The sequence below is a fragment of the Podarcis vaucheri genome (genome assembly GCF_965113315.1).
Source record: "Podarcis vaucheri genome assembly, chromosome: 15".
NCBI classification, from domain to species: domain Eukaryota; kingdom Metazoa; phylum Chordata; class Lepidosauria; order Squamata; family Lacertidae; genus Podarcis; species Podarcis vaucheri.
In genome coordinates, this window is record NC_138753.1 from 37,512,376 (window position 1) to 37,538,340 (window position 25,965).

Here is a 25,965-nt window from a genome sequence, read left to right on the forward strand (position 1 = left end):
TGGGGCGATTGAAGCAGACTCTGATGGCCTCTGTGTCAAATCACACAGCACCTCCAACCAAGGTAAGCTGTTTTCCAAAGTGCCAAATTGCAGCCCAAACCAAATCTTGTGGTCAGTGCACACCCTAATATTAATGCACCCAACCACTTTCTTAAAAAGCAGGTTAATCACACAAAGTTTTTGTACCCAAGGCAGATACCAACTTCTAGCAATTCATTGTTTTCTGTCCTCCCCCCTCTTTCTAGTGGTGATTGTGGCACCAGCTCCATCTTACCTGTGCCCCCTAAATGGCCATTGCCTCAGTGAGTGCCCACGCTGCTTGGCTTTAGTTGAAAACTAAACAAGAAAGCCACAAAACACATAGAGAAGAAACAACTGAGCAAACCAAAACGCAGAGAGGTCTAAGATTTAGAAAAATCCAGGCATCTTTTAAATATTCCATAATTTTAATCTTTTCCTCTCTTGGTTGTGGTAGCCAAAAGATCGTACTCATTTTCTGCACTTAAGTATCAAATTTAATCTTCATTGTGATTTAATCTTTAATCTTCATTGGGAGATTGTTTCCCCCACCCTCTTACAGCAACAGTTGTGTAAAGGGGCCTGGGTCTTCTTTATGGCTTGCCAGCTTCTTCTGTTCCTCCAGATGCAAATTGGTTTGATGGCGTGAAGGAGAGAGCCAATGAATCATGGGAAGGATGTGTGATTGTAGCACATGGTTTCTTCCGGCTCACAGGAATTCCCTCAGTTACAAAGTCCAAGCTGGTTATCAGTTCCTCGAAAATGATGACTATAGTCCATTTTGTCTGCTGTAGCTGAAGTTGGACTCCTCGATTTGAGTTTCTGTTAGATTAGAGTTTTTGGGCTGTGTCCTTCCTATCTCTTCCAGTGCACAGGCTAAAGAGTCTAAATCGCCATCGTGTTGATGCCTGGCTTCCCACAAGTCCAAAATAACAGCAGATGGGCTGCGCTGGGTAGCAAAGTAAGACAAATTCCTAAATGAGAGAGGCAAAAACAAAGGGGTTAGGGTTCAGGATGATGACTGCCCCCCTCACAGATACTTGGTAGGATTATTGCTTGCAAAACTCAGGCGATCTCTGGGAAATGTAGGGAGGAACTTTGGAATCTAACTACTTTTAAGGTTGCATCCAATGCAGCACTAAGTTAAGTTCTCTTAACGGTTCCACTGCTGAAATGTCTTGTGCCAGGAGAACATTGTTGAACAAGAAAATGCATAAGCAGGTAACTTTGGGTACATTCAGATGTGGGACTTACTCCATATGTTTTAATGTTAGAATGCCTGTCCCAGTTTTTAATGTCCCTGTTACACTGCATAGAATCATAGAAATGTAGACTTGGAGGGACCACAAGGGACATCTAGTTCAGGCATGTCCAACAGGTAGATTGTGATCTACCGTTAGATCACTGGACGTCTGCAGTAGATCATTGGTGGGGCTCGAACCCCTGACCTTGAGATTAAAAGTCTCATGCTCTACTGACTGAGCTACCTGTTGCATTATGGAACTGTGAGGTTTTTTTTTAATCAATAAGTCACATGTCACACTAAATTCATTCACACCAATGGGTGTGGTGTGATGCAACCGTGGATGTCATTGGACATGTCACCACCTTTATGTGCATGCTGTTTCTGTTTCCCCACGATCCAACCATGAAAATAGCAGGAAAGTACAGTATGCCAGAATGCCGCCCCAGATTTTGTCCGATAATTTTCCAAGTTAACAGGATTTTCTTTTCTTTTCTGGAAGCAACTAACATAGAAATGAGTACGGAATTTCTGGTAGACTTCAGAAGTGGCTTTTATGTCCCAGAGAATGCAGAACTGATCAAGTAAGAAAGTGCCATAGAAACAAAATAAAGTGTCTGAATGCAACCTTAGTTGCGCAATAGACTGCAGAATACATTGAGTGACGAGTTTCCACTAGCACAACTGTTGTGTTAGATTCATCTGTTCCACAAGACTAAAACTCACATGAGCACTTGCATTAACAGACAGAGAACACTGGATACAAGCCACAGGCTGCACATTCCATGAAAATAAGCAGCGTCTAAATAATAGGCTTAATATCACAATGGCACACAAGAATAGCAGTGCATTTTTTTGGAAATGAACTTTTTGGCTAAGTGGTAGCAACACATTGACTTTTTAGAGAGCTGGATAAACAAGGCTGTTTGCATGAACAAAGGTACCTGCATCCCGGTGTAAATAACAAGGACTTCTAAAGCATGATCCATAATTTAGTAACAAATCACCATGGCACAAGCAAATATTGTGAGTTTGTATTCAAGGTTTGGTGTGCTTTGGCATGGAACTTGATTTTTTTTTTTAGTTGCCTTTCTTCATAAGCCATTTTTATATATTTTGCTAAAGTGTGCACACAAGATTGATGGGAACGTTCAGGGCATTTATTTGCGCAAGACCTGCTGGAACAAACTGGTTGCTGAATGCATATTATTTTCAGACTATGCTATTAAGAGACTGTGCCTTTTGACAAATTGACTTGTGTTATTTCCTCTGGGAATAATCATCCAAGTAAAACTAGCAAGCTAGGAAGCATGCATATGCATAGTCATATTTACATACAGCTTATTATACATAATACATCCATGTAAGGCTTTCTGGAATTAAATCTCTGTGGAACTACAATCGCTCAAAGAACTTCTCAGATAGTGACTGAGGTCAGTTCACATAAGTGTGGGTCCACTGCTTCATATCACACTGACTATGTGAAATTTATCACCACAGACTTTTTCATACACTCTTATGTTATCTCATGCATATTACATTTCAGTGGAGGCAGTTCTTGTGTTTAGCTGTGGCTCATCACCACCAAGTGGTGAGATATCTGGGTGCGTCACCAGTGAGATGCCTAGGTGTTGGTGCATGTGTGAATCAGCTCAGGGCCTGGAAGTACCATTTCAACGGTGCTGATCATGAGGTATCTTTGCTAAATCCTAGAAGCAGCACGAAGTAGGAAGAGATGGGTTAATATGCTAAATGGAAAATATGAGCCGACTTTTCCTTGCATATGAACATACAGAAACTTAGATGCTAGATATAGTTAGTTTACCAGCTAAAGCCGAGAGGACCAGAGCACTTTGCGAAAAGTCATCCAAACCTTTACCACATAATGCCTGGCAAAATGTCAGATCTAAGCTTCCTGACTAAGTGCTGAGCTGAAATAAGTAAATATTGCTCAGAGTACAGGCTCAGGACTGGATCCCAACCTTCTGCAGAGCTCTTCACCCTTCTTCCAGGGTTTGCCTGGACTCGTGAGGGCTACAAGTGTGCAGAGGAGAAACGGCGTACACATGAGTGCCCTGGCTCCTCTCAGACCTCTCTCTGTTAAGGATGATGGTCTGAACAGACTTTCTAACAGGGATAAGTGAAATCTGTCAGTTTTGCTTTCTCTCAGTTTCTCATTTTTTTCCAATCTTAAGTTCAGTTTCCCACATCAGTTTGCAATTATTTTTTTTTAAGTCCTTATGAATATTTACCAGAATTTTTGTGAAAATTTATCCTAATATGCACACTTTTGCAAAGCAATGTTCCCCCACCAGGCTTCATTTGTGCATGTTATTTCATGAATATATGCATTTTTGTACATATTACTTGGCTGGAGAACTACATGGCAAAATTCAGAGAAGTGTGAATTTCAAAGGAAGGCTGTGTTTTGGTTTGCATATTGATGTGGAAAGTGTGAATTAGACAGGTTCATCTTGAGATGTAAATTGAATGAAATTTCTCTTTCGTTCCTAGTTTCTATGTGTGTTCAGCTGAGATGGAACCTTCCCTATTGGGATCCCTGACTGCACAAAGGCTTCAAAGTGTGTTCATACTGCAGCCCCGTCATGTACAAAGGCCCAAGAGGCACCTGCATTCTTGGGAACATTGGGGGGTAGACCCACTACGACACATCTTCACTTGTTCAGGCAACTTTTTACCTCAATCAATAAACAAATAACTGTAAGCTTTCTTGCTTTCCACTCAATCCAAGACATTGCTGCATTGCCTCTGGTACAGCAGCTACATTGCCTTAATAGTGTTATGTTCTCAAAGTTTAAACTATTGGCTTATTAGAGTAAATTCTTCCAAGCCTAAAGTAGGTTTGGATAGACTTCATGTTGGATCTACTTTGGGGTTATTGTTTTGTTTTTTTACTAGAACCACGAGATCTGCCAATCAGAGCTAGGTGCAAAAGCCATAGTTGGAATTAGAGAGCAAGGTGTTTCTGAGCGCAATCTGAGCCTAGGAATTTGTTTTCGGCGTGAGAGCTGAACTGAGCTCACAACCCTTTCACACAGAAGACTGCTCCTGGTTAGTTTTCTTCATTTCAGCCATCTAGCCCTGATGGGGAAAGTCGCTATAGTTAAACATCTGTGATACAACCAGTAGATCCTGAGGTAGAATTATGATGCCATGATACATGTTGTTTGACCCTCAGTCTCTGCTCCCCACCTGCAATTAAGAGGAAGCTAATAATACCAGCTTTACTGGGTTGTTGCAAGGATTCTAGAAATAATGCTAATGTGATCTTTTAATGATTGATAGGGCTCTATACATGCCACATTCAGCCCTGCGCCCACCCTCACCTACAAACATCAGATAGGGCTATATCAGGGGTTGTCAGAGTGACACCTGTAGGCACCAGTGTGCTGCCCCCTTCCCCACACGTAGCTCTTATGGTGCCCATGAAAAGTCTCAGTAAAATCCCCTTCAAAAACCCATAGTTCCTATGGTTCCGTGGGAAGAGGGATTGATTGGTAAAAGACCCAGGGAACCATAGCTCTGTGAAGGGAACAGGGGTCTCCTAACAACTCTCAGCTCCCAGAATTCATTGGGAGAAAGCCATGACTGTTCAAAGTGGCATAATAGTTTGGGTATCACTGAGATTGCCATCCCGGATTGCAAAATATAAAATGCAAAATCTAGTGACTTGCTTAAGAGAAGCAACACCCCTTCCCCCAAAATCTTTCCACTCCTTCAGTTCCAGGATGACCATAGCCATGGACCACAAAAAAACAAAGTGTCTTTTTTAAAAGAAACCATGAACAGCTTGAATGGGCACCAATGTATGTGTGTGCAAGCACACCAGGGGTAGGGAATCTATAGCAATCCAGATGATGCTAGACTCCAACGAGGGACGAAGGGGAATTCATTGGGTTCAGATTTTAATGTGCACCTACCTAATTCACACTCCTCCAACCAATAAACAAAGCAAACCACAACTGTCCTTCAAGAGTCACGTGTCTCTGAATTCAGTGGTGTGGTTCTCCAACAAGAAAAATGTGTGAACAGAAATGCATATATTAATGAAGAATAACATGCAAAGCCTATGAAAAAATTCCTTGCCAAAATGTGTACATTGGACAAAATTCCATATATTTGAAAGATACATGAGCATGAAAACACATACCTTTTTTGTGCAGACTTTAAAAATAAATAAATGGCAAATCGATGCAAAAATGGGGTGGAATTATCTTAAGGTTTGTGAAATTAGAAACTGAAATTGACAACTCTGTTCCTCTCTAACAGCAGGCTGCACTGCCCAGAGTCAGAACTGATGGGAGCTGAAGGCCAACAATATATGGAAGGCCACAGGTTGGACATCCCTGAAATACACAATGCAGAGGAATTATCTGCAGTGCAATGAGATGGAGGACCTGAAGCTCCCCCAGTTTCTCTGGTGATTTCTAGTGCTGCGTCATTTACGGTCACGGTAGACAATGTTAATATACTGCTCACGTGTGCAGTCTCTCTGCCAGAAATGCAACCAAGTAGTCCCTTTCCAGTCTTTTCATTAATAATAGATAGCTGAACAATGTTCCTAGCAAGGAAACACAAGGAACTCAACGACAACAAACCCCCAGAAAAAAGACAGCCAGCCAGCCAGCTCAGCCACCTGCACTCGCTTGTTCTAAAAACCACATATCTTGGTTCAAAATCCATACAAAACAGACTGCAGGCTGGATAGTTGTTCCAAACATCCAGAAAGCATCCAGCTCCAATTTGCCTCTGGTGCCTTGTTCCTTCCTTCCATGAGCAATTAGTGTAGCCAATAGAAAACACACATGCTTCAGTTCCAGAAGGCACAGCTAGTTCCAAACAAGTCTAACAAATGCCCAGGATAGGAGCTTGGGAAGAGATCCACTTGTTTAAAAAGGTACAGAATTTGGCTTGCCTGTTAATGAGATTCTCTTCTCCCTTTTCTTTTTGAAAAAGAAAGAAGTACAAGCGTTCAGCTTCTTCAACGGCTCAACCTTTTTAAAGTTTTTAATTCAGAATAGCAAGTTGGGTTCTGTGGGTTGGACCCAGTCCCATTCAGAGTAGAAGTTAAAAGGACACGACTCAGTTGGGTTCATTCATTTCAATGTGTCTACTCTGAGCAGGACTGACATTGGATTCAGCAGTGCACCCACTTGTTTCCCAGGTCTGCTGATTAATGGGAAGACATTAATGGGACATTAATGGGAATGTCAGGGAAGACATCATTCCCAAACTGATGAGCTGCTGCGTGCTAATGGAAATAGACCAGCAATGGGGCTACTGAGAAAGTTGAAGGTATATCGCCATGCTGGCATCTTCACAACAAATACAACTATGCCCCCAATAAGGGCTGGGCATTCTCGGCAGCCACTGCGGAAAAGACCCATGAACAGCAGTCCTCTTGCTAAGAGGCGAGGATGCCCTGTAGCGTTTTGTTGCAGGTCCCACTCATCACTAATCCAGGTAATCTCTCCCCTACTGAAATTGTGCCACTTGGCTGTTTTAGATTCAGACAAGAGCGCCAGCATTATCCAATCAAAGGCACCTACTTCCATAGGCAAACAAGTCTGCTTGAAAGTTTGTGTGCAGGATCAAGACAAGCAAAACCCTACAGACATCCTGGGAGCTGCTTCTGCCTCCCCTTTCCCCTGCCCCAAGGCACAGAATGTAGCTTGGTGGCAGGACCCAACTAGAGCAGTTAGTTTTCTTGCCAGAGACTACAGCTACAGATCCCCAGTGGCAAACCTATGCTACTGCGCATCATTCCCACCAAGGAGAAGGCATAGGGTCAGTGTCTGCTGCCATCATCTTCATCTGCCACATGGGCAGGAAAGGTATCAATTTGGACGGAAACTATTATTGTGGATGGGTTGTACAGGTTAATTGATACTATTGCCATTTCTAATTATTATTTATGGGATGCGGGTGGCGCTGTGGTCTGAACCACAGAGCCTAGGGCTTGCCAATCAGAAGGTCGGCGGTTCGAATCCCCACAATGGGGTGAGCTCCCATTGCTTGGTCCCTGCTCCTGCCAACCTAGCAGTTCAAAAGCACGTCAAAGTGCAAATAGATAAATAGGTAGTGCTCTGGCGGGAAGGTAAACAGCGTTTCTGTGCACTGCTCTGGTTCGCCAGAAGCGGCTCAGTCATGCTGGCCGGCTCCCTTGGCCAGTAAAGCGAGATGAGCGCCGCAACCCCAGAGTCATCCGCGACTGGACCTAATGGTCAGGGGTCCCTTTACCTTTACCTTTACTTATTATTTAGATACACATTCAACACCCTTCCCAGCCACCTTGTACAGAAGCATATATTTTGATCCAATTCTTTTTTATAAAACCAGGAAAGGAAATGGGGGGACGACGACGACTCGCTAGAATAGTTGAGGCTATTCTTGCTGATGCAATCATGAGAATCGGCTTTGCTGGGCATCAACTGCGGCCCACAATGCAGCCCCCACTGGCTGCGCTGTTCTTCCTCTTGCCATTGCCCTCCATTCAGTCCTTACATCGCCGAGGAAGAGAACTGTCAAGCAATGGGAGTGAACAAAAAGAGCAGCTGCTTCTATTGCTTTCTCACTCATTGGCAGTGCTGGGTTTCTAGAAAAAGAGCTGTCGGAGCTCACCATGAATGTCTCCCTTGTTCTCTTATGATGGCAATGGCACCCATGGGAGATTGCCATTGGAGATGCTGGAACTGACTTCTGGCTGAAAACAGCCCTGCTCATCAGCCCATTCTCTCTAGGCTGATTGGATTGGAACTGAAGAGAGTGCGAGAGAAAGTGGACTACTGCAGGAAGGAGGAAGGAGGCAGCCTAAAACTTGGAGTTTTGCAGAAAGAGAATAGGAGGCTGCCTCGCACTGAGTCAGACAATGGCCAGTTTAGCTCAGTATTGCTACATCAGCCTTCCCATGTTGTAGTCTAACAACACCTAGGACCAAAGGTTGGGGAAGGAGTTTTTGCAAGTCCTCTCTGGAGGTGTCAGGGATTGGATCTGGATACTTCTGCATAGAAAGCATGGGCTCAATCGATGAACAATGGCCTTTCCACAAATCACACTATATGTTCATTTTTTAAGAAAAGCCTTACAAATTCAGGTAAGTTATCATCAGGCGTGGCAGAATATTGCAATGCAATATCGACACTCTTATAAATTCTACTCTGCCACATTTAATTTGCACATTATTTGTTTTACAGCATTTCGGACACCCATTGTTATTGTTTGTAAAGTGGTTTACAATATAAATCTATACACGATATAGGTTTTACCTAATAACAACAACAGCCAGAACCTTCATACCCAACCACACTTAAAAACAATCACTGAATTATACTCTCATATGTAATGAATCAACACATACAATAGTAAATAACAAAATATGCAGTGTACTGTACAACTCAGTACTGTTGAATTGACACTCATCCTTTTTCAAGCAAATGTGTAATTAACTTCTACTTTCTTGAGAAAAAAATTATTTTCTATCGAGTTCCAATTAACTGTAACCAGGATGAAAATTTTGGCGTTCATTTACAATATAAAGATGTAACCTCATAAAAATGTAATGAATGAAAGCCTAAGATTTTGTTTCCTTTTCTTTCTTTCTTTTAAAAAAAACCCCCAAACAACATAAAGGGGATTATCTCAAACTTAAAGCAACCGTTTTGTCAAGCAGCAGCCTCGAAATCTTTTAGGAACAGGTGTTGGTATGCTTCTGAAAGGAAGCAAATGATGGCATAAGGCAAACCTTTTGGAGGTGGAAATTTCTGAAAGGTGCTGGTGGATCATAGAATCATAAGGGACCCAGGGGTCATCTAGTCCAACCCCCTTGCAGTGCAGGATTCTCAGCTAAAGCATGCATGACAGATAGCCATCCAACATCTGCTTAAAAACTTCCAAGGAAGTATCCTGCAGGCCCTACACTGGGAACAGTGTCCTGGTGATAAATTATAATGTTGAAGCTTTCAAGATATTGGGAAATGTCTGAATTGCAGATTGATGTGCAAATATAACAACAGTGACTGAGAAGGGTAAAGAAGGCAGGGAGCAGGGAACGTCACAGCACACTGCTCCAATAACAGCAATGGACTGGTTGCCATTCAGAATTGCACTGGATTACCTGTTGATGCTGTTTTTCTGTGCTAACATCTGCCAGTCTTTGCCTTTGGCGCTGGGTGTGTCAAAAGTTGCGCATATCCTTTGCCTGATGGAGTAGGGAATCTTGAAGGCTTGCGGACCCATCTGAGCAGGAAAGTTACTGTCATCATGTGCAAAGAATGCAATGGTTTCCTTTTCATTCTACGCACAAAAACAAAACCGTTATTGCGTTAAAAGTTGAGTTGAGCTCTCTCTCTCTAGTCTAGCTTGTTCAGCTCACTGGAAAGGGTTGTTCCTTGCTTTCTAATGCCGTTAAACAAGATACCATTATAGGCCGAAATATTGGGAAATTTTGGAACAAGAGGGAGACAAATTGAAATTGCAGACTTTTGAAAAATTAAAAAACAAAGTGCGAGACTGGCTTCATTATTATCAAATAACGGAGGCATACAATTTGGACAAAAAAATTGGATTCCAGGTGGAAAAATCAAAATTGGAAACAGAACTGTTAGAACCCAATCCTTTTGTCAAGGATGTATAACTTGCTGTTGAAATGGAATACTCAGGATGAAACTGTGAAATCTGCTATGATTAAATGGGCACAAGATGTTGGACATAACATTATGATGGCTGACTGGGAACAGTTATGGACCACAGGTATGAAGTTCACGGCATGTAATGCCTTATGAGAGAATATTATGAAAATGATATACAGGTGGTACATGACCCCAGTCAAGCTTGCAAAAATTTATCACTCGCCCGACAATAAATGTTGGAAATGTAAAGAAACTGAAGGTACATTCTTTCACCTTTGGTGGACGTGCCCAAGGATTAAGGCTTTCTGGGAGATGATTTATAATTAAATTAAAAAGGTATTTAAATATACCTTCCTGAAGAAACCAGAGGCCTTTCTCCTGGGCATAGTCGGCCAATTGGTGTTAAAGAAGGGTAGAACTTTTTTATGTACGCCACAACAGCAGCAAGAATACTTATTGCAAAGTACTGGAAGACACAAGATTTACCCACTTTGCAAGGATGGCAGATGAAGGTGATGGACTATATGGAATTGGCGGAAATGACTGGCAGAATCCAAGACCAGGGAGAAGAGTCGGTGGAAGAAGATTGGAAAAAGTTTAAAGACTATTTACAGAAATATTGTAAAATTAATGAATGTTAGAATGATGTTGGATAGAAATTAAGTGGTTTTTAGCTGTAATACTATAAGGGAATATGAAAAATGGATTACTAATAGGTAAAAATTTAATGTCACAATATTTTAAGATTAAAGATTAGGATAAATAAAGAGGGGGAGGATTTGCTGAACTAACAAACTGAACTGGAATACAAAAAAGGGAGGCGCGAGGAGGTCCGGGAAACAAGCTAATGAAAAATAAGTAATGGAAAGATTGAGTTGTTTTTAACTGTTTTTTTTTATTTTTTCTTTTTCTTTTTTCTTTTTTCATTTTGTAATATTTTGAAAATTTTAATAAATAACTTTAAAACAAAACAAAACAAGATACCATTATATCTGCTAAAGAAAAATCACAGGCATTACACGCATTGTACTGGGCTCTGGGTAGAGTCACAACAGTGCTGAGAAATCTGAAAATGTACTACATTCACTACAGCTAAGTAGAAATGCCAGCAAAATTGAGGGAGGTGATTTGGGTGGTTTTCAGGGACGGCTGACCTTGAGCAACAACAGCACTTCGAACAATCTCAAGAGCTGCCATTTAAGGAAAAGAAAATACACACACTCAGATATCTCCTTAGAATGATGCTATATGATGGCATTGTTCTATCCTGCGATGATATCTGGGTAGGAAAAGAAAGTGGCCACCAGATGGGGGGGAAAGCCTGTTGCTGGAAGCACAATTGGTTGGGATATAAGAAAGGGCAGATTGGTGGCTGCACCCAGGTTATGGAATATATTGCCTTCCCTTCCTATTAGTTTTTATCACTTGGTGAATTTTTTCCTGTTCTGGCAAGCTTTTGCCATGCTGAGCAGATAATGTTTCAGTAAAACAGTAATCTAAACGCATATTTTTGAAAAGGAAACAGGAATTTGGGGGATTTAAACACAAAAATGGGGTCTGCTGTTATTTGTCAGAAAGACCCTGGACAAAAAGGTGAGATGATTTTTTGTTATACTACAGGTTTTGCTTTTATATTGTGCTCTGCTTAGATGTTTAAAATATTAAGCAATTTGTAGGTAATAATAATAATAATAATAGTGCCATGTCATGTTGCTTCCTCACTTGAGTTTCATTTGGCAAAGAAAGAGGAATAACGGGTTAGTTTTACTCATCAGATTTAAGGAGAAATCTAGATGTACAGTGGTGCCCCGCAAGACGAATGCCTCGCAAGACGAAAAACTCGCTAGACGAAACAGTTTTCCGTTTTGGAGGTGCTTCGCAAAACGAATTTCCTATGGGCTTGCTTCGCAAGACGACAATGTCTTGTGAGTTCCTGCTGGGTTCCCCCCCCCTTTTCTAAGCCGCTAAGCCGCTTATCAGCTGATCCGATCAGCAGATAAGCCGCTAAAAGCCGCTAAAAGCGCTAATAGCGCTAATCCGCTAATCCTTCAATGGGCTTGCTTCACAAGACGAAAAAAACGCTAGACGAAGAGAATCACAAAACGGATTCTTTTCGTCTTGCGAGGCACCACTGTAATTTAATAAGAAAAAGTATGGCCTTGCATTTTTCTAAGGACATCATCATGTGGACACTGTAAATTATGTCCAGATTTGAGGAGCACCGAGGCAATAATAAACTCCATTTGGGAAGCACCCGCCATTCAGGAGGCACTGAGACTCCTGGGTATAGGGTGGTATATAAATTCTATTATTATTATTATTATTATTATTATTATTATTATTATTATTACTACTACTAATAATAATAATAAACAGGATATGCCTCTTGCCTGGGACTTCTGGGTGCTGGCATGATGTAAATACTTCAGGCGAATGGTGCTACAAGCCTTTCCATATAACATTTATAGCACATCTCAAGAGACATCCATGCAAAGTAATAGGAGTGCTTTAGGTTCGTCCTATTTTCTGATTGTTTTTAATTAAATATGCAGCAGATTTGGAGCTCTGCACTTTGAAGATAAGCTGCTGCTACCTGGCTTGTAAAACACAAGCAATAATATGTGGAAGCAATGAGCCTGTTGTTGAATGAACCATTGAACATGCGAAGGAGGAAGCTAGAATGCATGGAGCGAGCCCTGCTCCCTCAGTGAATTTTTGTGCACTGGGCACAGTCTCCTGTCAATGCTGGATTGTGTGAATATGAAACAGACATTTAGTGGTTCTATCAGTGTTAGTATGAGAGAGACAAGGAAGACAAATTGTAAGGTTTTCAACATGGGGACACTAGTACTGCTACCATCACCTTGGGGACACGAACCCTGATTGATTACCACTTCTGCCCCATGTTTTATGCACTTTTATTTGGTAGTTTTTAGACCACTTGGTATAGTACTGCTATGTATTGGTTGTGGTATTGTTAATATCTGATTGAATTGGAAATGCTTATCATATTTGACTCGGATTTACAGTGGTACCTCAGATTACAGACTCTTCAGGTTACAGATGCTTCAGGTTACAGACTCCGCTAACCCAGAAATACTACCTCGGGTTAAGAACTTTGCTTCAGGATGAGAAGAGAAATTGTGCTCTGGCGGCACGGCGGCATCAGGAGGCCCCATTAGCTAAAGTAGTGCTTCAGGTAAAGAACAGTTTCAGGTTAAGAATGAACATCCAGAACGAATTAAGTTCTTAACCCGAGGTACCACTATATATTTTGACCAAGCTGTGGGCGGCAGTGGAGGACAGAAGTGCCTGGCGTGCTCTGGTCCATGGGGTCACGAAGAGTCGGACACGACTAATCAACTAAACAACAACAACCACTGTATATATTTTAACCAATTCATATGTTTTCATGTTGGATTGTTTATTTTGCAATGAATTTAAAATGTTAAAACATCTATGATATCAAAACGAATTATTTATCTAATTGGCTATGTGCTGTGGATAAAACACACTGACTGCCTAGCAATGTTTTTCTTGTATCTCTGCTGTATTTTGCTTTCGAAATTGTTTTTGCAGGTCTTTGTGTGTGGTTGTTATCATGTTTTGAAATGAATTGGCATTAAGACTATGGGCCTTATCCTAGTCCTCTTCAGAGTGGACCTGTTGAAGTTAATGGATGGGATTAATTTAGGGTCATGAATTGCAATGGGTCTACTTTGAGCAAAACTTAGTGTGAAACCACCCTATTATTCCAATGATGTACTGGCTTGTTTTTCTTGCTGCTGCGTTGTGAGTCTCTTTGAACCCACTTATGTGGAAAAGCAGAGTGCATGTGGAAATAGTAAATAAATAAACAAAAAAAATGTGGGAACCCTACGTACTGAGCTAGATGGGCTAATAGTCTGACTCAGCAGAAGACAGCTTCCTATGTTCCTATGAGTAGACACCTTCGGGCTAATGCCAATCACAGTGTGATTGATGCATGCAGGGTGGTCAAGTGGGCAAGGCTCACTTCCTATTTTTCTGCGTGTCCCATTGCTCTTTCAAACTGGATGCCTAAAGAAAGTTTTTGTATTTCCATCATCTAAGCTGGGATCGTTCATAATAATTATAATAATAATAATAATTTATACCCTGCCCATCTGGCTGGGTCTCCCCAGCCACCCTGGACGGCTTCCAACAAAGTATTAAAATACAGCGGTCTGTTAAACATTCAGTCAGTAAAGTGTGTGACTCTTAATCTCAGGGTTGTGAATTTGAGCCCCACGTTGGGCAAAAGATTCCTGCACTGCAGGGGGTTGGATTAGATGACCCTCACGGTCCCTTCCAACTCTATGGTTATGTGATCTTTTACGTTTGCATCCAGGGGCAAAGTTCGCAACCAGGAGCATCTACTTAGCGGAGCTCACAACCTGAAACATTTGTAACCAGAAGCGTTAACCAGAGATACCACTGTACAGTACATTGTTTTTTGCTTTCATTTTATGGATCAGTGGTCTCGTAAGATAGTAAAATTCATGTTAAACTGCTGTTTTAGGGGTTGTTTTTAAAAGTCTGGAACGGATTAATCCATTTCGCATTAATTCCTAAGGGAAAGCGCGCCTTGGTTTTGGAACGCTTTGGTTTTGGAACGGACTTCCGGAATGGATTAAGTTTGAGAACCAAGGAGCCACTGTAATTATAATGATGACCTATACCCTGACCTACACATTAGTCCAGGAAGTGAGGGGCAGGTCAGTTCATATCAGCAGGGGGAGACTCTGTTGGCGCTGACCTGTCACAGGACCTTTTTGGTGACTGCTTCTTGTTTGTGGACTCCCCGCCCTGGTGATGAGGCACATCTGCCTCGATTATTAATAACATTCAGAAACAATTGGAGGGGGGACTATTCCCCCTCACCCAGGCATTTGATGGATGAAGGATACTGCTCCCAGCAACCTTCACATTATTAGATTTGAGAATATATGGCTGTTTTTAGATGTTATAAATTTTTCTAAGTATTTTTTTGTTTTATTTCTATTTATTTTGTTTTGTTTTATTTATTTGTGTTGTTTTATTGCCTTGTTGTTTGCCACCCTGAGCACCTTTGAGAAGAAGAGATGCAAATGTAATGGTTGGAAGAATAAATATCACCATCAGCAAAGATCAACAAGTTTCCTCAAGCATCCTTATTCATTCTGGTGAATTTCCTTAGTTCAATTCGGACCACTTTTAATCAGCATTAAGAATGAATGCTCAACTTCCCTCTACAAGCATAATTTCTGCGGTTTCTACACAGAGAAGATATAATGTGTCAAAGTAGGGAATGGATGATGGGAACTCGCCTCGAGAATTGACGTCTGGATCTGCAAGATTTGTTCATGGCCCTTGACTTGTCTGACACAGATTTTGCACGAGAGCTGAGTGGTGGCAGGAGTGTAGCGCTCCAGTGAAAAGGCACAGTGGAGTGGCTGCTGGTTACTGCGCCACACGCGAGAGAAAGGAACTTCCTAGGAAGAAAAAGAAAAAGGAGAAGGGTCACCAGTTGACAAGGTAAGAAACCAAAGCACACAACAACAAAAGCCATAGGAACACAGGAACTGCCATTCGTCCACACTGGCTGGTAGCATTTATCTTGGGTTTCGGGCAGGAGCTTTCCCCAGGGGACACCAGGACTTGAGCCTGAGATCTTCTTTGTGCAAGGAAGAAAGCTCTACCACCAAACTATATTCCAGGGGTCTGCAAGGCTTACTGGGCATGGGTTGGATCACTCCCGTGGAGATCCTCCGTGGGCTGGACCGGTGCAGCGCGACGCCGGAAATCGCATCTGTTCATATCCACAATGCCAGAAATTGCTTCTGCGCATGTCCAGATGCCAAAAATTGTCCCTGTGTAGAAGCAATTTTGGGTGTCTGGGCATGTGTAGAAACAATTTCCAGTGCCACAGACATGCGCAGATGCGATTTCCGGCATCTGGGCATGTGCAGAAGGGATTTCCGGAGCCGCAGAAGAGAGTCGCCGTGCCATGCTTTGACGGTTTAGTGCAGCGCGCAGGGACTCACGGCTCAGTTGGGGAGCATCTTGTGGGTCGGCTAAACGGCCTCCGTGGGCCTCTTCCGGGCCATGGGCCGCAGGCTGGGGACCCCTGCTATATTCCTTCCACAAGGACTGTACATACACCAGTTGAGGGGTCATGCACCTGATCTTGTAAGTCAGCTCCAAGCCACACCACCATAAGTTTTTAGGTGCTACAAGATTTTCCGGTTTGAGATTTCAGAGCCTAAACAGTAGCTGACCCAAGTCTGAGAATTGTACCTGTAGGGCAGCTTTAGTTGGAGAGACAGCACATTGGCCCTAGATCACCCATGTGATGAGTGGAGATTTGAACCCAGCTCTCCATCCTTTAGCTGCCCCTGCTCCACTTGCTCTGATGGAGACACTTCCAAATTATTTCCAACTTTCCAGTCTTAAAATCTTTGTAGGGTTTTCCCTGCCTCTAGTGCCTCTAGTTTAGCCGGAAGCTGGAACCATCTTAACATTGGTGTAATTAATAGCAAACTTCAGGAGCAGGCTGTGACAATTTACAGTGGCTGCTGAACTAGCAGATTATTATGCTGTTATAACGGCTTTTAAAGCAACCCCAGAGCAGCAGAACAGCATTAACAGAACTGTGTTGGATAAGTGAGTTTTGGTTTACAGGGATTGTATAAGGTGACTAGAGCAAATCTGGTTCAACTTTAGCCATAGCAGATCAGAACTCTGTACTGTTTTATAAACTAACTAGGCGACTACATGATTTAGTTATTTTTAAGCACTGCTTGGGATGGCCAATTTCAGTTTTTCTCAATTTCTCTTTTTTCAGATCTCCAGTTCTCCACATTTCTGTATCAGTTTGCATAAAAAATACACTCTGATGAAAGGGCACCAGCCTTTAAATGCACATCCTTCCAAACATGTATTTTTGCAAACAATTTCTCCTAATAGTCTTGCATGTTATTTCACTAATACAGGCATTTTCATCCACACTTTCCCATAATGCTAACATTTTTGGACACAATATTTGGCCAGAGAAGTACCTTCACAAAAAATTGGAGAAGTGAGACTGCAAAGGGATTGTTATATTTTGCTTTGTATATCATCTCTGGGTGTATGAACTCTGAAGGTTTGCATTAACATGTGACCCAAATAGAATTTCTTCCCCATCGTTAGGATGTGTAACTCACAACTAGCTTGGCCTCAATTCATGCATGCCCCCTATAATATATTTTTCGATTTCAAAGATTGCCTTCAACAAGTCCCAGAGGAAAACTGGGAAAAACATCTTTTGGGGCAGCAATCTCGTGCAAGAGCTTAGCCTCCCAAATAGTTGAAGAGTATGAGATAGATCAATCAATCAATCAATCAATCAATCAATGGGAAGCAGATAAAGGGAGAAGGGAGGGAGACACACAAACACACACAGGGAGAGATTGAGAGCAGAAACAAAAACTGCAACTCTGTCTCAGATTCCTTCCAGCTTGCTAGGGGTTCAGGAGTAGTCAACCTGTTTATACCTACCACCCACTAATGCATCTTTCTTGATGGTAAGATTTCCTTACCGCCCACCAGTGCTCGATGGAAGGAGGATTCGGCTTGTGCCGTAGAACCCTCTACCGCCTACCTAGAATCCTGAAATGCCCACTAGTGGGCGGTAGGAACCACGTTGACAACCCCTCGGTTATACAAAGTGATAAACTAAAGCACTATATTTAGAACCAGACTCAGTGAGTGGAAGAGACACCAACAGTAATAAAGTAAACAGTAGAAACTATCTATATCTGTATCTATATATCTACACACACACACACACACACACACACACACACACACAGAGGCACATCAACTGTAATTAGGTTTATTCTTTATTCCAGAGAAATTATCTTCCTCTTTCATAGGGGAGTAGAGGAAGAGAGTGGGTGGGTACGAGAAAGAGACTGTCACTGAGCTGCAAATAATTTTGAAGAAAATGAACAGGCTAGAACAAAGCACAACAACAGTGATGAGTGTGAAAAGGATGCCGGGGAAACTTCAGGTTTGATCCCCCATTATACTGAGGCTCACAACATCCTCTAGCTGAAGCCGGACCCTTAATCTGCCAAGATGCAAGCCATAGTTGAACAAGCAGGTCCCCTTTGCATTTGTAAAGTGACTGCAGAATTTTTATATGCTTGCTCTTTCCCCCAATCCATTCCCTGCCTCCATCACAAGTATGGCCACGCTGCTTTGTTGCAAACCAGGTGTGTGTGTGTGCTCCAGTCATTGCCTCCAGCCAGTGACCCTGCCCTCCTGAGCAAAAGACCACAAAGCATGTAGTTTTCCATGCAGAAGGTCCCACATTCAATTTCTGGCATTTCCAGGGTAGGTTTGGGAAAGATTTCTGGCTGAAACTCTCAGTGTCCACCGTCAATCAGTAGACAGTAGCGAGCTAGAAGAGCCAGTGATCTGGCTCTGTCTAAGACAGCTTCCTCTACTCCTGGGAATAAGTCCATCCTGCAGAAAGGGAAGAAGGCAGATGAAGAAGCCTGATCCAGCTTGATTGTTGGCCACCAGCCACCCTTGGGAGGGATCTCAGGAAAAGGAGAGAGGCAGGCTAAAAGGAAAACATCCAAAGCTTGCTTCTGTTCCAACCTTGTGGGAAGGATCGTAATCACTTGCTATAAGTTTATAATGATTTTTGTTGTTAAAAATGTTGTTGACCTTACTGTTGCTACATTACCAGCTGAGCTGCTGTACAGTCATAACTTGGGTTACAGATGCTTCAGTTTGCATTTTTTGGGGGTTATGGACCGCCGAAACCAGGAACGGGTTACTTCCAGGTTTTGGTGGTTGCACATGTGCAGAAGTGATAAATCACGCATGCGCAGAAGCGCAACCCACATGTGCGCAGATGCACCACTGCGGGTTGCGAACGCTGCGGGTTGCGAATGTGCATCCCACACGGATCACATTCGCAACCCGAGCGTCCACTGTATTCCTGAAACTCATTCATCTTCCACCTCCTTCCTCTTCTTCCCCTAGCCTGAACCTTTGCTCCAGTGCTCTGTGGGGCTACTCCCAGCCCCCTCCACAATTCTTTCTTGGGCAAAGATTCTGCTGGGGTGCTTTTGTGTACCATATTGGAGGTCCAATTAGAGCAGGGGTGAGGAATCTCTGCCCATGAACTAAATCTTGCCCTGCATTTGGGCACATAAGGATGTTTTCCCTAAACCATGCCTTATCTCCCACACAGCCACACACACCAGCTGATTTTGGATTGACTTAAAAAGGTAAAGGTAAAGGGACCCCTGACCATTAGGTCCAGTCGCGGACGACTCTGGGGTTGCGGCACTCATCTCGCTTTATTGGCTGAGGGAGCCGGCGTACAGCTTCCGGGTCATGTGGCCAGCATGACTAAGCTGCTTCTGGCAAACCAGAGCAGCGCACGAAAACACCGTTTACCTTCCCACCGGAGCGGTACCTATTTATCTACTTGCACTTGACGTGCTTTCGAACTACTAGGTTGGCAGGAGCAGGGACCAAGCAATGGGAGCTCACCCTGTCGTGGGGATTCGAACCGCCGACCTTCTGATCGGGCAAGTCCTAGGCTCTGTGGTTTAATCCACAGCGCCACCCACGTCCCTGTCTGTGCCTCACTTGTTCTTTTGTGTTTTGGGGTGAAAAGTATTGTCAGGGAACTGCCATCAGAGGCAAGAGGAGAGGGAAGGCTCTCTAATGATGCAGGGGAGGGAACTAGCAAGGAGAGAGAGAGAGCTTCCGCTGGGGAAGGAAATCCAGGAGACACCAGGGAGAAAGCGGAGGGGAGGCTCCGAGACTCTTCCAGTGAAATCAGCGGAGAGAGCACAGGACCTCCGCTTGGCACGCCCACACTGCGCAGAAGGCTTCCGCGCAGAGAATCTAGGAGGAGACTGGGCGTCAAAGAATTTCTATGTTGGAGGAAGTTTAGGAGACGCCCACTCACGGATTCTGCCAGTGACTAAGACAGTCGCGTTATAAGGGCTGTCAAACCAGGGAAAGGTTTAGCTATACGACTAGCTTGGAGCAGTTTGCAGTCTACACACAAGCAACCCCAATTCCCATTACAAGTATGTTCACGGGGAGCATGCTGTTGTCAGTCCAAGTTTTCATACAAAGTGGGCTGGCAAAAGTAGCTCGACACAGAACCTGTGGACCGCACACTACCTTGTGTGGGACAAGGCCAAGCTTTGATGTCCCCCAGCCCTCACACTGCCTTCCCAAAGGTGGATAAGTGAGGTGCTGGGCTTTGGGAAGGAGATGCTCAACTCTGGCAGGGTCCTAGCCCCCCCCCGCCTTATTCCCAAAGTTGGAAACAAGGCTTTGCAAAGGAGGATTCTAGGATTCCATCAAAGCCCTCACGCCTCCTTTCCAAAGCCCAGCACCTCACATTGCGAAGGCAAAGGTGCTGAGGGCCACAAAAAAGGCATTGAGGGCTGCTTGTGGTCCTTGTGTTGGACTACCCTGTTCTAGTAGAACCTGTTAGGATATTTCCGTTCCACCTTAAAAAGGGAGCAGGTTGTTGTGTGTCACATGCCTGCATACTTCCTGCTCACAGGGAGTTTCTGTTTTGTATATAGCTTTTGTTTCTGGCTGTTTCCTCGAGCAGTCATGTTTTTCCTTTGTTCTGACCAACATTGAATAAAGCTGTAAAATATGCTCTCCTGGGTGAATCTTCCGTTGTGGACACTGCGAAAAGGGCGTGCACGAGTCCTGGAATGTGTCTGAGGCTCGCGTCACTAATTGATTGATGCTGTTCTATAGGAGACCAATGGATCGGCTGGAGCTGGCGTATAGGCTGCCTGATGCCTTTGTCTCCCTGGCAGTATCCCAACAGAACCTTCTATGCAGGGCCAGCCCTACTGTTTGTGAGACTGTGGCAGCCACCTCAGGCAGCTTATTTGGGGTGGCATTAAATGAAATATTGCAAGACCATTGCCCTCACCAGCTCAGTGTTGTGACACTTCAGAGTCTAAAGCACCAAAAGAGGCTTCTCTTTCCCTGCTCCCCCTGCTCCTTTCAGTCTTCATGCTTTATCAGACTGTTTGGTTCACAGCAGCTAATAATACAGAACAAATTGCAACTTCACAGCCAAATGCTTGCAAACAGGAAACAAGGACATAGAGGTCTATTATCATCATCAGCACAACAGTTGTAACAACAAGAGCGGCAATACCAGCAGCCAGCAGCATAGCAACGGACATCTGACTGCAGAGTTTTTTCATAAACCTCTGTAGCAAGAAGATTTGGGGTTATGAGGTTCAATGTGAGCTGTGTTTTTATTTTTGCTTTACACAAAGAGTATTAGAGATTCAGCAAGGTGTGCTCCTCATCAACAAGGAGGTCTGAAACTTGTATTAACTGTGTTGCATATCTTCTTTTTTTTAAAGACAAGTGATAAGGTGGGATATGATAAGGTTACAATCACACCATACATTTAAAGCATCATGCTACCAGTGCTACAGTTCCCAGGGAACTCTGGGAATTGTAGTTCTATGAAGGGAATAGGGGCCTCTTAACCACTCTCAGAACTTTTAACAAACTACAGAATTCCCAGAATTCTTTGGGGCATGCCATGGCTGTTTAAAGTGGTATCACAATGTTTTAATGAATGTGGCCTTAAAAGAGACTCTTAATCTCAGGGTTGTGGGTTGAAGCCCCACGTTGGGCACAAGATTCCTGCACTGCAGGGAGTTGGACTAGATGACCCTCATGGTCCCTTCCAACTCTACAATTCTACAATGGGAGGCCCCATTAGCTAAAGTGGTGCTTCAGGTTAAGAACAGTTTCAGGTTAAGAACGGACCTCCGGAACAAATTAAGTACATAACCAGAGGTACCACTGTACTCAAATACTCAAAGCTGCTCAAGATGGACAATAGAAAGAATTTCAGCACACAAACCAGAAGTATTCTAAGGAGAAGTGTATGTGTGGGGGGAACGATTGACCCTAATAAGAGTGAGCAAGAAACACAAGGCTAAAAAATGCAAACAACACCAAGATTAAATCAAAAGGAATAAATGAGAAAGGAACGGGCAGGAAGGAGTGGGTAGGAACTAGGCTGTACTTGGAAGGTAAGCAAAACAAGGAAGCAAAACCTTTCCACCTGAACTCTTATAATAATGTTCCTGCTCCTCAGAGACAGAACTTGCCAAAGAGCAAGAAGCAGGCTGTTTATTTACTTCAACGTTCCTCTCCCAAAGCACTGAGACTGGAGCGTCTTGGCAGAATCATTCCCTCTCATTACAAGTGTGACTTGCCAGTCACAACAAAGCTATCCCTACCTGGGAATTTGCTCTCCCTTCACCGCTCCCTGCTAAGCTTAGAGATATTAGTTTCACATTTAGTCTGCAGTATTATTATTTTTCAATGTCCAAATTGAAATCTGGTCACTGGGATGTGGTTTTTGCTGGTGGTTTCCCTTTGGTGAACCAAAGAATAGTTTGGCTAAAGTGGGATGACCAAAGAAAACGGCGAGAACACCCTGCTTTGACCTTGTGTACATTCTTGTAGTGGATTTCCCTATGCTAGTGATGTCATGGGGATCCAAAAAGCTCATTCCTCCTCAGGAAGCCAGGTTGCAATAATAGTAATGGGATAATTGATTGGTAAACAAAACGGAGCCCATCAGATGCTGGTTTTGAAATTGTAAAGGATCTTTCTTTCAAACAGCTGGCTATCCCACAGAATTGCAAATGAAAACAGACAGAACAATGCCACTTGCAGAATGACTCAGACAACCTCAAGCTATACTCATTGTTCTCAAGTAGTAACCTTCCAGATGATTCATCCTTGACTCACTACCTGCCCAATCTACTGCTCCCTAGAACTTCCTAAGATTACACCAAAGCCTTTTTTCACACCCTCCAAATTTTACCCAAAACCCTGTTCTCTTCATGTGATCCCTTCTCATAGGTCATTTTTTCAATTTCCCTGGACATACTTTTGGCTTCGCTACAAGTCCACTTAAAAAGATGAAGGGACCCCTGAACGTTAGGTCCAGTCACGGATGACTCTGGGTTTGCGGCGCTCATCTCACTGTACTGGCCGAGTGAGCCGGCATACAGCTTCCAGGTCATGTGGCCAGCATGACTAAGCCGCTTCTGGTGAACCAGAGCAGTGCACAGAAATGCCGTTTACCTTCCCGCTGGAGTGGTACCTATTTATCTACTTGCACTGACATCCTTTTGAACTGCTAGGTTGGCAGGAACTGGGACCGAGCAATGGGAGCTCACCCCGTCGTGGGGATCCGAACCACCGACCTTCTGATCGGCAAGCCCTAGGCTCTGTGGTTCAGACCACAGCGCCACCTGCGTCCCTTCTACAAGTCTACTTACAAGCAGGTTTTAGCATTGCTTTGGGCTTTTTCTTTATTTTTCTGCTCTCCTTGAACACATCCTGCAAGACTCTCTGAAGATCCTCCTTATGTTGCCCCCACTCTGAGCAACCATTCTACATACTCCAGGAACTTCAGACCTAAGGCTTGGTATTTCTGTGACTGCTTTAATAAAGTTCTGAAACTTTATTATTGGGTATAGATTCCTGAGCTCAGTGCCTGGGTCCTAGCTCTCCCATATCACCCCCCCCCCCGCCAAGAGAGGTAATTCAAAAGTCTCTTATCTGACTGAATCCCCCCTTTTAATATAGAACTCTCATTTCTCTAAGTTAGATATGTGCTTGTGATAAAATATTGCTTTGTGTACCCAGTATGGTAAAGGTATGCTGCTGTGTTTTATTGTTAAAATTACCTTTATTCTTCATAATCAATTCTTTGTTTTTCTATAGTCTCCAAGCAGGCACACCATTGTATTTTTTTTTTGGGGGGGGGGGTTGTTCTCATACACAGGCTTAGTGCTCTGCTTGATTCCAGCTAAAGATCCCTTTTGGGGGAGCACATTTTTGGAATTGCACAAGAGCTCAGCACCCAAAGAAGGAGGTGAAGCCAGACCCCCTAGAGATGGAGAAGGGGGAACTACTGCTGGTACAAGAGACAGGGGGCTGGGGCAGGGAAGCCTTAGTGGGCTTGCAAGAGAGCACAGCACCAAAACACGCACATCCTGATTTTAATAGGTGGAAGGTCGGCGGTTCGAATCCCCACAACAGGGTGAGCTCCCGTCGCTCGGTCCCTGCTCCTGCCAACCTAGCAGTTTGAAAGCACGTCAAAGTGCAAGTAGATAAATAGGTACCGCTCCGGTGGGAAGGTAAACGACATTTCCGTGTGCTGCTCTGGTTTGCCAGAAGCGGCTTAGTCATGCTGGCCACATGACCCGGAAGCTGTACGCCGGCTCCCTCGGCCAATAAAGCGAGATGAGCAGGCAACCCCAGAGTCATCCATGACTGGACCTAATGGTCAGGAGTACCTTTACCTTTACCTTAGGTTCATTAATTTCAATGGGTCTACTTTGTGTAGATACAGTCCTGTACCATTTCATTATGCCAGCCTTCCCCAATCACAGCCAACTGGCAAGGAATAACAGGAGCTATAATGGAACAGTATCTGGAGAGCAACAGTTTGGGGAAGAATATCACTAGCTGGTATCTCAATTTGCTTATTTTTGTCTTCCCTTCCATTTTCTTTTGGTACCATGCTACTTAAGATTATCTAGGGCTGAGCCAAAATTTCTTAGGAATGAATTGCCTGACTACTTTTTTTTTTGAAAAGCATTCTTTTTCAAGTTCCTTGCAAACCGGCAGAAAATGTCAGTCCTCCTGTGGAGATTATTCTGCAAAATAGCCTCACCAGTGTCACCATCTGTGAATTTTGGATGAAACTGTGGATCCAATTCTAATTTTATTATTATTATTTTATTGTTGAAGGAAGCAATGGGCTTGGCACCAACTGCTTCTAGCCCTTCTCTCTTAGCCCATCGCTTCCTTCATCTACCAGAATGAACAAGTCTCCAAAAACCGTTGGGGGAATTTCATCTTCCCTCCAAGAACATTCTGAAAAATGCCCCCCTCCAAATGTTAACGCCCACAATAGAACATATAATGTCAGAAAGACATTTTTACGTATCCCTAAGCCATGTGTATCTGCAAAACATTCAGTTTGGGCCTACGTCTACTCAATCAGTTGCAAGATCTGCAAGTCAGTTAGTTACTAGCCAAATACTGACAACTGGACAGCAATTTATGTGACCACAGAAAGACAGGCTACTTCTCTTTTAAATTGGAACCAGTGAAGCCGGTGAAGGTCCTGTGTGAGTGTCTGGAGGTGTTTGGAAGATGGATGGCAGCTAACAGATTGAGGTTGAATCCTGACAAAACAGAAGTACTGTTTTGGGGGGACAGGGGGTGGGTGGGGGGACTCCCTGATCCTGAACGGGGTAATTGTGCCCTGAAGGACCAGGTGCGCAGCCTGGGCGTCATTTTGGACTCACAGCTGTCCATGGAGGTGCAGGTCAATTCTATGTCCAGAGCAGCTGTTTACCAGCTCCATCTGGTACACAGGCTGAGACCCTACCTGCCCACAGACTGCCTCACCAGAGTGGTGCATGCTCTAGTTATCTCCTGCTTGGACTACTGCAATGCGCTCTACATGGGGCTGCCTTTGAAGGTGACCCAGAAACTACAACTAATCCAGAATGCGGCAGCTAGACTGGTGACTGGGAGTGGCCGCCAAGACTATATAACACAGGTCCTGATAGATCTGCAATGGCTCCCAGTGTGTTTCCGAGCACAATTCAAAGTGTTGGTTCTGACCTTTAAAGCCCGAAACGGCCTCAGTCCAGTATTCCTGAAGCAGTGTCTCCACCCCCATCGTTCTGCCTGGACACTGAGGTCCAGCTCCGAGGTCTAGCTTCAGGTGGTTCCCTCACTGCAAGAAGTGAGGTTACAGGGAACCAGGCATAGGGCCTTCTCTGTAGTGGCGCCCACCCTGTGAAACGCCCTCCCATCGGATGTCAAGGAAATAAACAACTATCTGACTTTTAGAATACATCTGAAGGCAACCCTGTTTAGGGAAGTCTTTAATGTTTGAAGCTTTATTCTGTTTTTAATGTTCTGTTGAAAGCTGTCCAAAGT

General features: G+C 43.6%; 1 protein-coding gene across 3 annotated transcripts in view; it reads right to left on the reverse strand.

Annotated features, from left to right (window-relative positions):
- Positions 1-427: 427 nt before the first annotated feature.
- UNC5D (unc-5 netrin receptor D) overlaps positions 428-25,965 on the reverse strand; it is a 451,316-nt gene continuing 425,778 nt past the window's right edge. Inside the window, exons 15-17 of one of the 3 annotated variants that reach the window (XM_082200306.1) lie at positions 15,237-15,401; positions 9,396-9,574; positions 428-992 (exon numbers count right to left, since the gene is read on the reverse strand). In XM_082200306.1, the coding sequence (XP_082056432.1) occupies positions 788-992; positions 9,396-9,574; positions 15,237-15,401 (549 nt within the window). In that variant the 3' untranslated portion in view covers positions 428-787. Of the gene's footprint in view, positions 993-9,395; positions 9,575-15,004; positions 15,402-25,965 lie in introns of those variants that run through there. The other 2 variants (XM_082200305.1, XM_082200304.1) reach the window with 2 other exon arrangements.